Source organism: Heterodontus francisci, chromosome X (genome assembly GCF_036365525.1).
Source record: "Heterodontus francisci isolate sHetFra1 chromosome X, sHetFra1.hap1, whole genome shotgun sequence".
Classification (NCBI taxonomy): domain Eukaryota; kingdom Metazoa; phylum Chordata; class Chondrichthyes; order Heterodontiformes; family Heterodontidae; genus Heterodontus; species Heterodontus francisci.
Window position 1 is genome coordinate 8865244 of NC_090421.1, and position 20872 is coordinate 8886115.

The window sequence follows — 20872 nt, forward strand, 5'->3', positions numbered from 1 at the left end:
GGAGAGAAGAGTGGGAACGAGAATGAGAGACTCTTTTTTTAATTCTCCTGTTCTTAACACTTCCCGCTCTGCAGCTTTTCACTAGTATTAGCTGGAAGGTAAGAGATGCCTCGTAGAGCTTGTTTAGGAAGAGAGTGTGCGTCGGAGGTTCAGGTTGTCATGCGAGTTCTGTACAGACCTGGCTGCAAACTGAATGGAGGATCAGGACTCAGTGATGAGGCAGCCGTGCCAAGTCCACTGACAAAACCCCTCCCTACAGTCAGTTGGGACGGGCTCCTTATAAATTATTAAGCATCTCAGAGGCTACTCATCATCCTGGCTCCAGTACTCTCTCTGGCAGCGTGAACATACAGCACAGTACTTCTTCGGTGAAGCTGACTGGGACTGTTGTGCAACAGAGCAGCTTGTGATCATATCCAATGCCTTCTTAACTTCCTGCAGTATGTAATGATTTTTACATTTAACTTATCGAAATGCGTCTTATGTGTTTAACTATGTGACGGCAAGATATTTCTATGTCAAAACTGTACTTTTTTTTCAAAAACATTTTGTAAAGGCAAACCAATACTCCTAATCTTTGGAATTTAAAAAAAAACAGCTTCCCTTCTGTGTGTCTGTTCAGAATGCCGGTCCAGATATTTTGCACTATTTCTTTTGCGGCTGATGATGAGAAGGGAGAGGAGAAGAGAAGGGAGGAGAGTTTTGATCAGTTTTCTGAAGAGGGTGACAATGAGGAGGAAGGCCAGTCGAATGTGGCTAGCCTCACCGCTTTCGCTGGCAGTTCCAACCTGCATGGAATGAGCCATATCTTTGTCGATGGGGGCTGTGGGGTCCGACAAGTTCTGTGGGCCTGTGCTTTCCTCTCCTCTCTTGCCATTTTTCTGTACCAGGTGATGGACAGGGTCACGTATTACCTGGAGTACCACCACATCACAGCTCTCGATGAGATGGACAGCCCCTTCCTGTACTTCCCAGCCGTGACTCTCTGCAACTTTAACCGATTCAGACGCTCCAAGATCACTTACTTGGACTTGGCCTTCGCTGGCTCGTTAATGGGATACACTGAAGGCATGGATCCAGGATTCCAGCTGGCCCCGTCGGTCAGGAATGATGGCTCACCGTTCAACATGTATGAATTGTTCAACAGGACCAGCCATCAGTTGGAGGACATGCTAAAGGATTGTAAATACCGGATGGAGGAATGTGGCCCTGAGAACTTCACTGTGGTAAGTCAAGTTTACTTGGACCCAGGATTCAGTGCTTGCTGCCACTAGGGGACTCTTAAACTTTGGTGATAGCCGTTTCCTTACTTTATTATGCCAGATGCACTTTCTGTTTCATGCCCATATGTGGGATATCTTGCACTCATCTGTTTATGCCACCTGAGCTATGATGTTGTCTTTATCCTTGCTGAGGTTTTTGGGTAAATGATGCAATCAATAGCTAATAGGTCCTGTCTAAAAGTCATTCCCACCTCCCATCAAGACAGCTGTTTCATAGCTTAAACGGCAATGACACCACGGGGTGAAGTTTACACAGAGGGGTCGGAAGTCTGTAGTGGCATCAGTTACTCCCTGGTAGCGAGGTTAGGTCAGTGCCAATACCAGAGTAATGAGAAATGGCAGGGAAAAGCTCACAATGAATAGGTGGAGAGAAGAATGCGTAACATAGATTAGATCCACTTTCAAGACAAGGTGTTTGCTAAGGCACTGCGGCATGTTTAGATACAGAAGACAGCAGAATAGTATTGCCAGTAGGCTTCTGATGCGTGGCTGAGTTGGTCACATTTTTACCTCTGAGTCAGAAGGTTGTGGGTTCAAGTCCCACTCCAGCAGCCAATTTGTGCACAGCAAGATCCCACAAACAGCAATGAGATAAATGAGCAGGTCCTGTTTTAATGCTGTTTAGTTGAGGGATAGATGTTGGCTGGAACACCGGGGAGAAGTCCCCTGCTCTTCTTTGAAAAGTGACCGTGACCTGAGAAGGCAGATGGGGCCTCGGTTTAATGTCTCATCTTGAAAGTCGGCACACTCTGAAGTGTCAGCCTAGATTATGTACTCAAGTCTCTGGGGTGAGACATTGACCCTTGACCCTTGGGTAGGAAAATCCCTGCAGAATTCCCGTTTGTTTGGCGAAGGTCTTCCAATTTCTTGAGTTCAGCTTGAAACAACAGCCAGACAGTTACTGTTCCAGTTGTGCACGATTCCATGTCTTCCCGAGTGACAATTTATCAGTTTGGTCTGCCCATTGTGAGGGTGAGGTCTCTGCTTTGTGGGGCTGGGGTGGTCTAACTGTTTTAGGGAAGCAGAGTAACAAGCTCAGCGAGGTGAGGGCATGCACGAGTGATTTTTTTCCATTCTTGTGATGGCCCCTGGAGGGAACTTCAAATGCTGGACCTCCATTTGCGAGCTTCTTCAATCTTATTTCAGCTTGTAAACTTCTGGTTAGTTGTCACTTGTTGTTTTGGATGTACGGGAGGTCTATCTGATGATTTTGGAAGCAGCATTAGACATTTAGAGGTATCTATCTTTCAGTGGGTAGCGCTTGTACCTCTGAGTCAGAAGATTATGGGGTCAAGTCCCAGTCCTACTCTGGGGACTTGAGCACAAAATCTAGGCTGAGACACCAGCGCAGAGGGAGTGCTGCACTGTCAGAGGTGCCGTCTTTTGGGTGAGAGATTAAACCACTGCCCTTCCTGCCCTCTCAGCTGGACATAAAAGATCCCATGGGCCTATTTCGAAGAATAGTAGGCAAGCACATAGTGTCCTGGCCAATATTTATCCCTCAACCAGTATCACTGAGACAGATTCGCTCGTCATTATCACATTGCTGTTTGTGGGATCTTGCTGTGCACAAATTGGCTGCTGCATTTCCGACATGACAACAGTGACTACTCTTCAAAAAGTACTTCATTGCCTGTAAAGTGCTTTGGGGCATCCTGAGGTGGTGAAAGGTGCTATATAAATGCAAATTCTTTTTCTCCTTGTTTGACCCCATGCTTCTATTCCTATCACCTCACCTTACCCTTGAAGTGCCACTGTGATTGCTTCTTTTGATTACAGTATCCTTGTTCCATTTGAGATTTCAGTATGCCACCAACAATTTATCTTTGTGGCTCAGTTGGTAGCACTTTTGTCTCTGAGTCAGAAAGCTCCAGGTTTAAGTCCCGCTCCAGGACTTACACACATAATCAAGGCTGACTCTCCAGTGCAGTACCGAGGGAATGCTGCACTGCTGACGGTGCTGTCTTTCAGATGAGATGCTAAGCCAAGGCCCCATCTGCCCTCTCAGATGGATATAAAAGATCCCATGGCACTATTTTGAAGAAGAGCAAGGGAGTTCTCCCCAGTGTCCGAACCAATATTTATCCCTCAATCAACATGACAGAAACAGATTATCTGGTCATTATCACATTGCTGTGTGTGGGAGCTTGTTGTGCATGGATTGGCTGCCCTGGCTCCTACACTTCAAAACAACTTCATTGGCTGCAAAGTGCTTTGAGATGGCAGTGGTCATGAAAGGGGCAATATAAATGTAAGTCTTTCTTTTGCTTTTACAACTACTTGTGTGTGTGTGTGTGTGTGTATGTAGATTTTTCCGTTGAGCTGTGGACAGTCTTTGGCCGAGTTAGACGTATGCTTTTGTTCGATATTTTACAGCGGCAGACGTATTTTTCAATGCTTCGCTACTTTGAACCTTTGTAATTTTCACTTCAGAATTGCTATTATTACTTGAAGTGGTTACCTCGATATTTCTAGGGACATGTTGAGTGCAACATTGGCATGTAACTGTTAGGTGCTGCCCCATTGAGCTGAACCAGTCATGTAACGTTATATTCACAGTGCCACGTACAGCTGTAGCACCTTTGCAATCTATCTATTGTTTAATATGTAATAGATAAGGGCTTTAGACAGCATGTATAAGTACATGACTGAGTTCCGCCTGCCCCGAGCTCAAAAAAAGACAAGCTTCACTAAAACAGCAGTGTCTTCAAAAAAAATGTGATCAGTTTAATTTTCACACACAGCTTCCCCAGAGAGATGGACCTTTTGGTATAATTAAAGACAAATCCTTTGATCTAATTTCCTTTCTTTTTTATTGCTGCTTCAACGTACTTTTATCAATCTCTCCACCTCCTCTTCCTGCTGCCCCACCATCTTCACTTGTGTAATAAAGGTTTTGCATTGCTGGATGAACAGCTGTGAGCGTGGCTGTGCTCGGTTACTATAAAAAGCATTGGTCCTGTCACGTTTAAAAACATGCTGCCAGCCTGTGGAATATATTGCTGACAAGCCTTGCCATCACACACGAGAGCTTGTGGCAGCTTTGGCGAGTGAAGATCTGGTTAGGTATCAATTTCTTTTTAAATAGAATGTTTCACGTGCAAGAGGAGAAAGCGGTTTGGAAAAGAAGGGGGAAAAGAACGTGCATCGTCACGTCCCCGTGATATCTCGGCGTTTCACAGCCAGCGAGTTGCTCCTGAAGTGCAGTAACTCGTGTCATGCAGATTCGCGCAAAGGTCTGTCTGGAGTTTTAACTCAAAGCCATTTCAGTAAAAATGCTACAATCGGGGCACCATGTGGGCAATCCCAGATGCCAACCCTCATGCCACCACTCTCCGGCACCATATCATAGAATCAGAGAAATGATACAGCACAGAAGGAGGCCATTCAGCCCATCGTGCCTGTGCCGGCTCTTTGAAAGAGCTATCCAATTAGTCCCACTCCCTCTGCTCTTTCCCCATAGCCCTGCAATTTGTTCCACTTCAAGTATTTATTCAATTCCCCTTTGAAAGTTATAATGAATTTTGATGTACCATGCTCTGCCGCGCAGAAGGTTTCCTTGCCGTATTGTGAATTGTGAGTGCAAGTTCGTCCTGATGGATTCTGACACAGTAGTCCTTTAGCAGCCAAATTATCCTGCAGCAATTTGTGTCAGCTATGGCTCAGTGGGTAGCAGTCTTGTCTGTGACTAATAAGCTTCTGGATTCAGGTCCCCCACTCCAGGGCTTGAATACAAAAATCAAGGTTGATGCCCTAGTCCAGTATTGAGTGAATGCTGCACTGTCAGTGGTGCTGTCTTTTGGATGGGATGTTAAACTAAAGCCCCGTCTGCCTACTTGGGTGGATGTAAAAGAACTCGTTGCACTATTTCAAAGAAGAGTAGGGGAGTTCTCTAGTGCCCAGTGTCCTGGCCAATATTTGTCACTCAATCAACATCACAAAAACAGATAATCTGGTCATTATCACATGGCTGTTTGTGGGATCTTGCTGTGTGCATATTGTCTACTGCGTTTTCGACATTACAACAAATTAAAAGTATTTAATTGGCTGTAAAGCGCTTTGAGACGTCTGGTGGTTGTGAAAGGCGCTATATAAATGCAAGTCTTTTTTAGCATGTTTGCTGTTGACCAGTTGAAAGGTTTTAACATCAGAGTTGAAAATATATGTTTGTTGGGTAAGGGTATTAAGGGTTATGAAACCACGATGGGTAGATGGATTTAAGATACAGATCAGCCATGATCTAACTGAATGGTGGAACAGGCTGGAGGGGCTGAATGGCCTCCTCCTGTCCTGATGAAAGTATAATGACAGAGGTGGTTTTCTTCACAAGATTGGTGAATTTATTTGGATTTGGAAGAATAGTCACTGAAATTGTCTGTAAAAGCTTCTCACCCAAAAGGAGTGGCTGTTTACAATTTCAACAAATTATACATTCAACAACTTGCATTTATAGGGTGCGTCCCAAGATGTTTCACAAAGAAGCAGCTCACCAACAAGATGGAATTGTGGAGCTCCTCCCCTCCCTCACTGAACTTCTGTTCCAATGATCCACCAGCTCGTAAAGCCCATTCTCGGTGCCACCTTACCGCTACTTCTTTTCAACCCTGGCACTGTGCGGCACGTGGACGTTGCCCCTTCAGCTAAGTTTCTCAGTTTGAAAAAACTGAGGGGAATATTTGCCATTGGGATCCTAGCTTTGGGGATCCACAGCAGCCAGAAGTTCAAGAATGGATCTGTGTCCAGAGACGATGCCAAATAGCAACAGATCCTTTTGGCAGACGGGGCATCCACTGTGCCTGCCACATGCAGTTGGCAGGGACCCCGAACCATTTTTGTGATCGGGCCCACTTCATGCCCAACTGCACTAATAGGCAGACGGCCAATTGTGGGACAGGAAATCCAGCAGGTCTTGAGGAAACCTGCAACCCCTTAAAGGGGAGGTGCACTTACAATGCTGGTTGGCAGAGAGCCACTTTTCTGAAGCAGTGGCCAGCGTGATGTCCTCTGCAGCCCCCAGTATTCTTTGACGCAGCCTTGGTGGTGTTCATAGAACAAGTGAGCAGCAGGAAGGAAGGCCTTTTCCCTTCCAATGGGCGACGGGTGATCTGTAACATGAGCCAGCAGGGATGGCGAGGTGGCAGTGTAAGTTAATGTCACCAACGTTGTTCCCAAGACCTGGCTGCAGCATAGCAAGGAAGTTAATGAGCTCACCAGGAATGCCAAGGTAAAACCCCACAGCTCTCCTACTCCACAGCCCAGCAACACCAGATTTTAGCCCCAACATTAACAAACCTTCCCTCTCCATTGCCATGGTTCACCTGCTGAGACTGAGGTACATTAATTTCGCCATATGGACATTAAATTTCAAACTGTTGCGAAAGTGAAGAAAGGATTTGTTAAAAAAATCACCAGGCCCTTGGCTGGAAAAACATTTTTTGCATATTAACAGCCAGTGCTTGGAAGGACAAAGGGGCTATTCCCTGCTCCAATTTAACCCACAATTGACTTTGAGCACCAGGTATTGTGTGTAAGAAGAGACATTCCAGGGTCAGCTAAGACCAGAGAATCCACAAACAGATGTGGTCAGACCAGCTAGTCACATGACTAACCTGCTTGGCAACCTGGGTTTTTCTGAATTGTACAAACAGTTTGAACCGTGAGAGACTGCTGTATGCTCCTGGACTGAAGAAGGCCTCTCCTGTCTGGCTCTCCCTCTCTTTCTCACCGAACTCCAAATCCACTAAAGACACGTGAACCCCAAGAGAGAAAGGTCTCCTACAGCGAACAAGTTTTAAGAAGAATACTGGGCCCCAACGAAGAGCAAGATCTACCTACAATCAAGGACTCTACAGTGAGCTCGAAAGACTGTAAGAAAAACTCTTTTCAGAGATTGCTACAAACGTTGCACTTTATTTTCTTCTGCTCTTTTCTGTCTCTATCTGCATGTGTGTATTGCATATGCATGCTAGCCTGGGCGCGTAGTGTATTCGTAGGGGTTAACCAAATTAGAGTTTAAGTTCAAGTTTAATAAATTTCAACCTTCTTTGAACCAAAGAAAACCTGTCTGTGCTGGGTTTTTTTGCCTTATAATTGGAAAGCAGTGAACAAGGATTCACCAAGGGGGAGCTAAAAACACAGTGTGTTGAAAATTAAACCCTGTTACAGTAAGACCAGGTGAAGGCTGAGAGGGACTCCTAGACACCTTTCTCACCTAGTCATAACACCATGCCTCTCCTCCAATTACAACGGGAAACTTTGTTGCAGTTCCTTCTGTTTGTATTCATGCCCTCAAGACTTGCTTACAGCCCTCACAATGCTTCACATCTCTTCAAAAACCCCTCAGCAGGGTACACACTTGTGGCCCTCTTCTTGCAGGAGAAAGTGGCACATAACAGGAGGAGGTCCTGCCTCTACACACCCTGATGCCAACGGTGGAGGCGGCCATCCATATCGCTGACAGAGAGATGGCACGCAACATTGAGATGGCCAGGCATAGTAGGGTGTTTGGGCAACTGCCCTTACTTTAATTTCTCTTTAACTCTCTTGCTCGTACACTCAGCATGATAACTTGGTGGTGCATTGAGCTGCCGCACATCTGCTACTGCTTACCTTTGCCACAATGTGTAGGACAGTCCTTCTGGGCTGTGTTTCAGGAAGTCACCAGACCTGTCCAGGCAGCGAGATTGTTGCTTGAGGCCTCCAACAACTTACGTTATTTATATAGCGCCTTTAACTTAGTGAAATGTCTCATGGAGCTTCAAAGGAGCGATTGTCAAACAAAATTTGACACAGAGCCACATAAGGAGATATTATAGGAAAGGCAACCAAAAACTTAGTCAAAGTGGTAGGTTTTAAGGAGCAGCTTAAAAGGGGAGAGAGCAAGCGAGTTGGAGAGGTTTAGGGAGGGAAATCCTCTGCAGCTGAAGGCGCGATTGCCAGTCATGGAGAGATTAAAATCGAAGATGTGCAAGAAGTCAGAAATGGAGGAGCGCAGAGATATCGGAGGTTGTGGGGATGGAGGAGGCTGCAGAGATAGGGAGGGGTGAGGCCATGGAGGGGTTTGAAAACGAGGATGAGAATTTTAAACTCGTGGCGTTGCCAAACCGAGAGCCAATGTAGGTCAGCGAGCACAGGGGTGATGTGAGTTAGGATATGGGCAGCAGAGTTTTGAATGAGCTCAAGTTTATGAAGGATGGAAGATGGGAGACCAGCTAGGAGTGTGTTGGAATAGTCAAGTCTAGAGGTAACAAAGACACGCATGAGCGTCTGCTCAGTGAGGGCTCTAGTTGGATCTGATTGTAGTGGAGTTTAATAGCTGAGCATGTGTTCTTGAGAGGAGCCACGAGCCAGGTGTATAACAGAGAGCTGCAGCTGTGTTGTCCTAGACCTATTGACTCTGTTGAGGGGGTGAGGATTCCTGTGCGACCACCTCCTATTTGCTCCACCTTCAGCTGCAGTTTTGCATGCTTTTTCCTCCTTTCTCAACCCCTGGCGTACATGTACCAGAAAGACCCCTTATGAAGAGAACGTGTATCAGCTCCCATCACTTTCATGTGCCTCTCAGTAGCTGACTTTATGGGTTATATTGGGAAGACCTGGGGAATAGTGTTGCCAACTCTGGTTGGACATATTCCTGGAGGTGTCATCACATGACCCTCCTGCCTCCATCTGTCCCATCCCCCCACAGTTTCACCATTGGTCACCCACTTTGTCCATCCTTGCCCTGTCCCGCCTTCCTATGGCCAGTTGGAAAGCAAACAGACCCTTCATTACCTGATTGGGTAATTCTCGAATGTCGGTCAATATCTCCGATATTTTTATAACTAATAAAGTGTTCGAGAAAAGCTTTTGTAAAACAATTTTTTTTGAATGCCCTGATGATTTTTCTGCTGGGATGCTCTCAGCAGTGTTCTGGAGATTCATCTTGAATTCCCCCTGGAGACTCCAGGGCAATCCTGGCAGGTTGGCAACCCTAGCCTGGGATTGTAAAGTATGAAACAAGAAAAGCTTATTCAACCCATTGAAATGGTTCCTTACAATACACACAAGATCCACATATGCACCCAGAGATGCAGGAAGCCACGTGTAATGTATACAATTGTGTCCAAATTGATTTCAGTGTTGTGCCAGCAATACATGGAGGGATCTGGAATGTCGTCAGGAAGTGACCTGTATGGCGATCCCTACAATATTGGTGTCTGCGATTGAATCCAAGGGAAGCACAGCCAGTGAGATCGATCTCAAACGTTTAAGTTGCTCGTGATACCTCTGTTCTCTCCCTCAGTACTGCACTGGAGTGTTAACTTTGAAGATGAGCTCAAATCCTCCACAACCTTCTGATCCAGAAGCAAGAGTTTTAACCAACTAAGCTACGATAGCATACATTATGCAGCACTGACTGGCTGCAGTTCTCAAATGAGATTCTTGTGGTGCCACCAGCAATGGAACCACAGCAATCGACGGCATTTCATCATGAATACCTATATTTACGACTTTAATCCCATTCTTAATCCGATGCTTTCAAAAGGAAACTAGACAAGCACATGAGAAGAAAGGGAATAGAAAGATATGCTGAGAGGATGTAGATGCAATGGGAGGTGACGCATGTGGAGTATAAACATCACAAACTAGTTGGGCCAAATGGCCTATATCTGGGTTGTATATTCCAAGTATTTTTTTAATTTAGAGATACAGAACTGAAACAGGCCCTTCGGCCCACTGAGTCTGTGCCGACCAACAACCACCCATTTATACTAATCCTATATTAATCCCATATTCCCTACCACATCCCCACCATTCCCCTACCACCTACCTACACTAGGGGCAATTTATAATGGCCAATTTACCTATCAACCTGCAAGTCTTTGGCTGTGGGAGGAAACCGGAGCACCCAGAGGAAACCCACGCAGACACAGGGAAAATTGCAAACTCCACACAGGCAGTACCCAGAACTGAACCCGGGTCACTGGAGCTGTGAGGCTGCGGTGCTAACCACTGCGCCACTGTGCCGCCCTGTGATGTCCCACTCACATCATTTTAAAGGAATTATGAACTGACATGGGATGAATTCCTGTCGATAGGTGTCTATTCCATATACTTATTATTTTGTGGGGAAGGGGAAGTCTCTAATGCTCTCACTTGAGGTTTCCAACTTTGTATTCTTATGCTGTAGCCTTGTGAGCACAGTTGCTGATTGAAGTAAAGGCATGTATTCAGATCACCCGACTGCACAGAGGGACTCTAAAACAATGTACAATTAAATAGCACTTGTCCTCATGTCCCAAAATGTCCAAGAGAAGCTTGCAAGAGCAGCATTAGACATTGAGCAGGGCATTGGAGAGAAGTTAGGGGAGGTGACCAAAGGCCTGGTCAAGCAGGTAGGAAGATGAGGCCTTTGGAAAGTGGCAGTAAGGGGGAAGGGTTTAGGATGAGAGTGCAAGAGAGCAAAGGCGTGATGGCTGAAGGCTCAGCAAAGAACAGATACAATGAGGGAGGAGGGAAAGTTGTTTCTAGTGCAAACTGGTTCTAAAATGAGTAAATATTGAACATAATATTAAGAATTTAATGTCTAGTATTAGCAAATACTTTGAGGCTGACCAGAATGACACTTAATCTCTTTAGGTAATTATTTTTAAAAGTCATTTGTTTAAGGAAAAGCAATTTGGCTATAATTTGTATAGGTTGTAGATACTGAACCAGTTCAGACTTTGATCTTGTATTTATAAATTTGACTTTCAAAAAGCCTTTACATGAAATGATTAAATAGAGAGGAACATCATTAGATAAATGGTGCCAGCAAGATAGTGAAGACTGTCAGTATGCCTTGGGTCTGAAAGACCACTTGTCTTGATTCAGTGGCTCTCTTACTGAAAGGTTGCCCATGGCGCTGAAATGCTACAGACAAGGAGACTCTTTCAGTTGGATCAAAAATTTGTCTTCCCCACAGTTGTGCAAATGACATTTAAGTGACAGTTCTGATGTAACTTCAGGTACTGGAGTGAGTTGAGAGTTTTGGCACTATACCAGTGATATATTAGCATTAAGGAGGTTCAACGCTCCATGAACTGGACTCCACGCCTTTCCTTCAGGATAAAAGACCAAAAGGCCAGCATTACATAACTGCCAGGTCTCGCCACCAAACTGAAAGGATAAGAATCAACTTTGCTCATCTTAAATGAGGAAACTAGCGGATGTCCTAGCACAAGAAGAATTGACGTCAGTTCCCCTCTCCACACACCAAATCACATCCTCCCCATTTGATTGTTTCCAAGAAATCATAAACTTTGAAGTCTTTGCTCCATGGTGGGTTTCATCCCATTCACTGGCGCAGATGCCCAAGAATACACTCTGAACAAACTATTGGTTCTGGTTGCACAGCTGTTAAACGAACAAGGCAATGAAAGATGTCGCCTGCTGCTCCTTATCCTTTCTCAATACAGTGAGCATTTCTCATCCCTCTGGTGAGATTACTCTGTGCTTACTTATTTTGGATCGTGTCAACGTTTTAAAGCTAGGAATTAGGGGTTGGGTCGGGAGGGTGGATGGGGTCGGGGGAAAAGACTTGTCCTCCCTGTGTAAAGTTCACTTCCCAGAACTTCAGTGACATCATTCAAATGAGGCCGATGCCAATTCTCAGCAGATTTAAGGCAAACCTAAAACTGCCATGTTAATCCAGGTGGTTTAAATGGGTGAGCGCACAGTGTGCTCTCGGTAGAGGATTGATAAACAGCCGAGCAATGGTCACATTCCTGAAAGGATCTGAACTGAAGAGCTGGAAGTAAAGCTCACATTCTTAACTGGTTCATCCGGTGAGTTGAATTGGAGTTTTGCCCTCAAACCACATGCAGCAATGTCGAACGCTCCAACTCATTATCCCGATTCTGCATCATTTTCACTGAAGACCTGGCCGTGGATTTGGAAATGCTGCAACAATCATCACGTCATTGCAAATTTGCATGTTTTATTGATTTTATGACCATTTGAATAAGTCATTAAACACTGTACAAAAATACCATTTTCCTAATTTTTCTATAGAGTTGCTGGTATCTGATTCAAGTGATATATTTAGCTGTACATGTATAACTTCAGCTGATTATGACAATTGTTAGGTGAGAGAGCTGATTGCAGAGTTGCTTGTCGAGTGTGAAGGAGTACAAATGTGAAGAAATTTTCCCCTCTCCGTTCAGTCTCGTTTACTCTCCTCCTGTCCTCTGCCATCTCTTCCCCTTGTATGTGGAGTCTGTGCAGTAAATAAGTGTAAGGGCCACTTCAGTTGACCTTATTGCTTCTGGGCAAGGGAGCAAAAAGAAAGAACTTGAATTAATACAGTGCCTTTGATGTCCTTGGTATGCCCTGAAGTGCTTTGCAACCAGTGAATAACAGTTAAAGTGTAATGACTGTGAATACTTAGGCAAATGTGGCAGCCAATTTGCACACAGCAAGGTCCCACCAATGGCTTTGAGGTGAATGAAAAGTTAATCACAGAATCAAAGAATCGTTACAGTGCAGAAGGAGGCCATTCGGCCCATCGTGTCCACACCGGCTCTCTGAAAGAGCAATTCTCTCAGTTCCATTCCCCTGCCTTCTCCCCGTAACCCTGAACATTCCTTCTTTTCATATAACTGTCTAATTCCCTTTTGAATGCTTCAATTGAATCTGCCTCCACCATGTTCTCAGGCAGCGCATTCCAGACCTTAACCACTCGCTGCGTGAAAAAGTATTTCCTCATGTCACTTTTGCTTCTCTTACCAAATACTTTAAATCTGTGCCCTCTCATTCTTGATCCTTTCACGAGTGGAAACAGTTTCTCTCTATCTACTCTGTCCAGACCCCTCATGATTTTGAATACCACTATCAAATATCTTCTCGGCCTTCTCTTCTCCAAGGAAAACAATTCTAACTTCTCTAATCTATCTTCATAACTGAGGTTCCTCATCCCTGGAGTATTCTTGTGAATCTTTTCTGCCCTCCCTCCAATGCCTTTCCTGGATGCAATACTCCAGCTGAGGCCGAACTAGTGTCTTATACAAGTTCAACATAACTTCCTTGCTCTTGTACTCTATGCCCCTGTTAATAAAGCCAAGGATACTTTATGCATTATTAACCATTCTCTCAACCTGTCCTGCCACCTTCAATGACTTATGCACATATACACCCAGGTTCCTCTGCTCCTGCACCCCCTGGAGAATTGTACCCTTTTGTCTCTCCATGTTCTTCCTACCAAAATGAATCACTTCACACTTCTCTGCATTAAATTTCATCTGCCACCTGTCTGCCCACTCCACCAACTTGTCTATGTCCTTTTGAAGTTCTACACTATCCTCCTCACAGTCCACAATGCTTCCAAGTTTCATATCATCTGCAAACTTTGAAATTGTGCCCTGTACAACCAAGGTCTAGGTCATTTAATATATATCAGAAAAAGCAAGGGTCCTAACACTGATCCCTGGGAAACCCCAGTACAAACCTTCCTCCAGCCCGAAAAACAATCTGTTTTGATGGTGTTGGATAAAGGGTAAATATTGGCCAGGGCACCAGAGAACTCCTCTGCTCTTTCTTTGAATAGCGTGCAATCTTTTATGTCCATCTGAACAGGCATACTGCATCTCAGTTAACGTTTCATCCTGAAGATGGCACATCTGACAATGCAGCACTGCCTTCCTACTGTGGGCATCAGCCTCGATTTTTGTGCTCAGATTTTGAAGCCAGCGTTCCTGCTCCAGATTGCGATGCAGCAACTTCACCCTACCTCGAACCAAAATATATGTGTTTGTGCGTGCCAATTCAGGGCAAGAACCCCAAAAACCAAACACCTGCCCACACTTACGCTCACAGGCGAAGAATGCCCACTGAGGTATTCAGCCAGTGTCAGCGGCTTCAAGAAAACATGAGCGAGAAAAATAATCAACAACTGATTGATCTCTGTAACCTCCTCCAACCCTCAGACATCTCTGGGTTCCTCCAATTCTGGTCTTTTACGCATCTTCGATTTTAATCGCTCCACCATTGATGGCCTTGCCTTTAGCTGCCTGGGCCCTAGGCTCTGGAATTCCCTCCCTAAACCGCTCCACTCTCCACCTCTCTCTCCTTCTTTAAAACACTTCTTAAGATCTACCACTTTGACCAAGCTTTTGGTCACCTGCCCTAATACCTCCTTATGTGGCTCGATGTCAAATTTTATTTGATAATTGCTCCTGTGAAGCACCTTGGGATGTTGTAACAGTTAAAGGCCATTTGGAAAAGGAGGAGGCCATTTAGCCCTTGAGCCTGTTCTGCCATTCATTTGAGATTATGGCTGATCTGTGACCTGACTCCATATCCCTTAATATCTTCGGATATCAAAAATCTATCAATCTCAGTTTTAAAATTAACAATTGATCCTGCATTCATTTCTGTTTGTGGAAGAGTTCCAAACTTCCACCACTCTTTGTGTGTAGAAGCGTTTCATAATTTCATTCCTGAAAGGCCTGGCGCTAATTTTTATACAACGCCCCCAATCCTAGACTCCGCAATCAGAGGAAATAGGGTAGATTGGGAGAAACTCAGTTCCCCTATATAAATGCAAGTTGTTGTTTTAATGGGAAACAAAATAATAGAGAGAATGGGGAATGAGAAAGAGGCACAAATGAATTTGCAGAGGTAGGGTTTGTGGGGCCAAATTGCGTGCAAAAATCTCAAGTCTCGGTGTCTTGTTACATGATCAATTAATGACTGATATCGACCATTATGTCTAGTCTGGTGCATTTTGAAACTGGCTGCAGGAGTGCGAGTTTTTTTATAGTTACTAATTGGATGCTGTTGCACAAAGCAGAATGGAGTCACTGATTGATCATATGCAGCATATGTAGCAAACAGCAGTTATTTACTTTGGTAACCCCCCCCCCCATGAAGATAAATAGCTGCTGCGAGCAGGTTTGCAGCAGACAAGCATAGGCCTAAAGGGATAGCGTCATCAAACCAGCAGGTGCAGTGTTGTTTCTATTGGGAACAAGACAAGGAACGGCTCTCGAGAGTTATGATGGTTTGCGTTGAGCTGTGTGATTTCGCCTGAAGGTTCCACAGAACCTTGTCTGGGATAAAAGTGTGTAAATAGTTTAAAATGTTTTCATTTGTTCCACCCCCTGTGATACTCTGCAGTTGCCTCCCTTCTAAACAATTCCTAGCACACATCTCTACTTTCAAAGTCTTACCAGTTGATCTCATGTGGCAATACACATTCAGAGTAAAGACCGTGTGTGTAATCGTCAGGTGGAGCAGGGTTAGAGGGAAGGGATAATTGGACCAGGGCGGGCAGACATTCAACCCCCATTTTAAAGTCATTCATTCTGTCAAAAAACTAAATTTTGGACATTTGGGAAGCAGAGAAGTAGAGTCGGTTGGAGCATAGGAGATACTTTGTTGTACAGGAGCTCGGAGAGGTCAAACTGAGGCACTACAGTGCCACCAATGGCGGGATAGTGTAATCGCAATGTGACCTGTTTACATAAGCACTAAAGACACTTGGAACGCGAGTGTCCCTGTGGTGCCGTATTCCCTTCAATGAACAAATATAATTCGGGTTTCTTCTTCTGACGTGGAGCCAGCCATAGAGTAATGGGTGCAGCAACATTCAACTGATAACAGGTGCAGTAGACAAATAGTACTTATCCACTGTATAAATGGCGCATGGCTCTTTGTACAGGTGCCAGACAGCTCCCATGTGGTTAACATGCGATGCCTGGGTGTGTTTATACGTTGTGTACTGGGGTTGAATCACTTTCTGCCAAGTACCAGGGGCAGGTCCAAATGCAGGTTTGCCGTCCCAGCTTCACATGCAGAGATTTTTTGATCTCACCCATTCTAGCTGAGGGAGGAGCTTCTCCACATTGGAAGGTGTGAAAAGGAAAGGGGGAGTCATCCTAGTCTGCTTCTATTTGCTTACAATTGAGCCTCCATGATCCATTCTCTAACGTCAACTGTCCTGATTGCCTTGTTTTTTCCATTTGTTCTCGGGATGACGGCAACTCTGGCAATGGCCTATTTATTGCCCATCCTTAGTATGCCCTGAAAACGCGACCTTCTTGAACTGCTGTCGTCCTTGTGGTGATGGTGTGCCCACGATGGTGCCGGCTAAGGAATTCCAAAGATATTGATCCAGTGGCAACAACGGAATAGCACTATGTGTCTGAGTCGGAATGCTGTGGGAGAGGAGCATTGGAGGCGATGGTGTTTCCACTTGCCAGAGTTTGCACAGGACAAAATCTTGTGAGACATTGCCTCAGTGCACAGCTTCTTCTGCATTTGATCTCCTTTTCCTGGTAGATTAAACTACATTGAGTTTCTTTAGTTATCTGTCCTACGCCTGTCTTCATTGCCACGCTCAAATATATCTGTACCATGCAGGTAAGACCCAAACCTGGGCACTCTTGATTATCTGCCTCATTATGCCGTTCTCAGTTCCTTGAACAGTCAGTTCAAAAGCTGGCATTGTTTGCGGGGTACTTCTTGGTTGGTTGTCCATATTCTCGGCCTGGTTGTATGGGGCACAGCAACTTAAAGAGGAGGGCGAAAAAAAAGTCAACTAATGTTATTTCCTGTTCTCAGGAATCCCATAAAGTCAAAAGTAATTTTGTCAATCTCATTAAATATTTATAGCTCCATAAAAATAGTCTGCAGCATTAAAACTCAATCACGGAAGAAATTATAGGCATGGCTCATACGTTCAGTAGGTTTGCTTTTATAGATGGCTTCCATTGCATGATAATTTAACAAAAAAAAACATTACCTCTTTAAGTGAGTTGGAGGAATTGTTTTGGGTGGTCTTGGCAGCGAACACATGAATATTTCAAACTGCCAAATAGCAATCAATACATTTTTACATTTTGCACAGTTAATTAAAACGAGAACAGCACTCTTGCTATCCTGGCAGATGGTCATTTTACAGAAGGGTACATTGAGTAGACTGAAGCTGCATCATCCTGTCCATCAACACCTCATTGCCATATCAGGTGTTTGCTAGTTCCTGATCCTGCATCTGAACTCTTGTCTTGCTCTTCCTATGACCAAGTACACCTTCATCTGTACTGTATTGATTCATTACATTATCTCTTGCCCAAACACATTCTGTACCAGAAATATCGAACTCTTTACCTCCCACTGTCTGCCCTTCCTCTTGCAATCTACAAGCTTTCAAAAATCCAAACTTGGAATCATCGGATCACTAATAGTTGGTTTACCCCATCTTGTCTCCTCAACCGTTTCAATCTTGGCTGATCCCTACACTAGCAACCTTCACTGCGTTTCTCATTTTAATAAAAAAAATCTCAGCACCTGGCAGCTGTTTTAGTTCCTCTTTTAAAAAAAAACTACTACTTTCAGTTAAAGATTAACATATCAGCCAGTTTACCTTTCTGTAATTACCCAGTGGCATTCAGTGAGAAAAGAATTCTCACCTGGACTGTATGGGGGAATTTTATGCTTTCCCCCATCTTAAACTCCAGAAAGTTTATTATGGAAGGATGATGCTGGAGCCAATCTTTACTCAGTTTCACATTTATTGTACAGAATAAAAGGATTACAGACATGTAGCTCTTCACTCAAAACCCTCTCCCAGTCTCAGTAACTGCTTATAAATGCTCAAGTAACACCCTCCGCTGCATATAATCAAACAACTGATACACAATTAACAGATTATCAGATTCCCTTCTTTCTTTTATAATACAACATGGATTAATATGCTCAAACAACATTTCAAAATAAATTCCATATTGGGTACAAAGTATTACATTGTGAGACGCCCCTCCTCTAGCACCCTGAACAATTTCTTTGTCTCACAAAAAGAAATGCTAGTACAATCGGATAGCTGATGACTTGCATCTATCTACCCATTTACATTTGGAGATTTCCTTTCTCTCCAGCATTTGTTTCAATCCAGCAAGGTCAATATGTAGTCTTTTCTCATTCACACTTTTTGTAGAGTGTACATTGTTCCACAAAGAACTATCATCCACATAACATTCAATGGGTATCCTACCTTCAGTATGTCCCTTGTTCGGAATTTCACCCCAAATATTTGACAGACAGAGCCTCATATCCACTGCCTCCACAAGACCCAGAGTTTCTGCAGCTAAAGTGCTTTTAATGACCTGTTTTATTTTCTTAGCTTCCCAAGCTAAAGGACAACATTTCCCATTTTCACCCATCACCACTAAAACTACACGGTCATGAGGACTTCTGCATCCAGTACTATTCCGGGACTGCTCTCTAGCCTCTTTTTCATTGTGGAATCTGTTCAAACTACAGCCTGTATTAGCATTTTGATGTCTTTTGGGACTACTGCGAGAAGATCTTCCTCGCACATTATCAGAGGCTCTTTCTCCAGTGCATGATCATCTCCTTACGCAAGACTCATTTCCAGACCCACTATTAGAACTTGCACTGCGCTTTCTTACCTCCCACTCTTTCACCCCATTCTGCCAGTCCATTGGCCTTGCTTCCAGACCATCATCTTGAACATTTAACCAACATTTAAACTTGCCTGTAGATTTTCCTGTACATCCCACAATTGTTGCATCCCTCCATCTATTCGACCCCTCTGGAATATATCTTACCTGAGTAGCTACTTGGGGCAATTGCCCTTTGGATGTGATGGCTCTTTCTTGAGCATCATGATCCCTCACATTACTATCCAACCCTTGATCTACCTCATTCTGTCCCTCAGGAATTTCATCACAAAACACATGAGTATTTGAGGTACAAGGTGTATCATTCCCCTCTGTCAACTGCTCAGATTCTGAGATTTTATAATCAACCCCGATCAATCACGAGGAATGAACCTTAACAGTTTGATTTCCATGCTTGAGAACTACTGTCTTACCATTCACGACTGATTACCTTACCAGGGCCCTTCCATTCCCTATGATCCTCTCTTTCAGAATGCACCAAATCTCCTGAATTAAATTCCGCCTCAGATGGCCTCATACAATGCCTCAGAGCTCTGCATTTTCTCAGAGACCTCAGCCTTGATGAAAGCCTGTCTCCCTGCATGTAAAGCATTCAAATGTACAGAAAAAATTGAATTAATTGAAGTACCTTTTAGAGCAGGAGGACTGTCGCACAGTACAGAAGGCAATTTGGGATTCTGCCCATTGACCAATTGATAGGGACTATATCCTCCAACCATCTGAAGCGAATTCTTTGCATGAACCACCCATGCCAGGGCAGTTGTCAACTTGCGGTTTGATTGGTCAGCTAAGATTTTATGCAGCATTTCATCAACCACTGCATGATTCCTTTCACAGAGCCCTTTGCTGAAAGGACAGTATTCATAACCGTAATGTTCATGTTTTCACACATGCCTCTGAACTCGTCATTGGCAAATTTCCCTCCATCAGTAGGAAACTTAGCTGGTGCCCCAAGTCCAGTCCCTATCCATTTCTCCATAATTTTGTCTGTAATCACCCTTTTGTCTTTGCTATTTATTATTGTAGAAAGACTAAATTTAGTTGCTAGATCTATAAAATGTAGAATGAAAATATTCTTGTCTTTGTCCCATACCTTTAAATCCATGGCAACTACCTCATTAAAGTCACGTGCCAATGGAGGGCTGACAATAGGGCGTGACGGTGTCCTCCGATACTTTTTACAGATTTCACACTTTTCACTAATCTCTTCTATTATCCTTGTATACTCTTCATCAGTCACACCTGCATCCTTTAGCAGGGTTTTTAATCTCTGACGAGAAGGATGAGCAAATTGTCTGTGTGGCTTTAAGACAATTTGCTTTTTATCTCTCTGATTCTTAATGCCTGATGCCATTAATACTGTTCTAACACTCTGATTAGGAAAAAAAGGTTTTGTTAAGGGTATACGATATTGCCCTGACTGGGTAAACTGCAAATTCACTGACTTTCCAAAAATAATTGCCTTATCATGCTCCATATCAAGTTTCATTTGTGCCTTTTTCATTGAAGGCTTACTCAACAGTAAAGCTATCTCACTAGAGACTGCATCAGTACTGATGAGGGACAGGCACAGATTGCCATGTGGAAATATGATGTTGTGCATATAACAGAGACCTGGCTCAAGGAAGGGCAGGACTGGGCGTTAAATATTCCTGGATACAAGGTATTCAGGAAAGGGAAAAAAGGGGGAGGGGTTGCAGTATTGATTAAGGAGGGCATTGCAATGCTGGAGAAAAAGGATGGCCCAGAGGGGTCGAGGACAGAATCAATTTGGCTAGAGCTAAGGAACAAAAAAGGTGCAGTTACATTGCTCGGTGTTGTCTACAGGCCACCAGCTAGTGGGAAGGACGTGGAGGAACAAATTTGCTAGGAAATTAGAGAGGTGCAAAAATTATAGGGTAGTTATAATGGGGGACTTTAATTATTCAAACATAGACTGGGATAATAGTAGGGTAAAGGGCAGTGAGGGGCAAGAGTTCCCAGAGTGTGTTCAGGAAAATTTTCTACAGCAGTATGTTGTTAGTCCAACGAGAAAGAAGGCACTGCTAGACCTGGTTCTTGGGAATGAGGTGGGCCAAGTGGATCAAGTATCAGTAGGAGAGCATTTAGGGGACAGTGATCATTGTATCATAAGGTTTAGGCTGACTA

General features: G+C 44.0%; 1 protein-coding gene across 2 annotated transcripts in view; it reads left to right on the forward strand.

Moving 5' to 3' along the window:
* asic1b (acid-sensing (proton-gated) ion channel 1b) overlaps window positions 1-20872 on the forward strand; it is a 703894-nt gene that overhangs the window by 481517 nt on the left and 201505 nt on the right. Inside the window, exon 1 of one of the 2 annotated variants that reach the window (XM_068024455.1) lies at window positions 624-1226. The exons of the other annotated variant lie outside the window; for it this stretch is intronic. Within the exon in view, the coding sequence (XP_067880556.1) occupies window positions 624-1226 (603 nt within the window). Of the gene's footprint in view, window positions 1-623; window positions 1227-20872 lie in introns of those variants that run through there. 2 annotated transcript variants of the gene reach the window in all.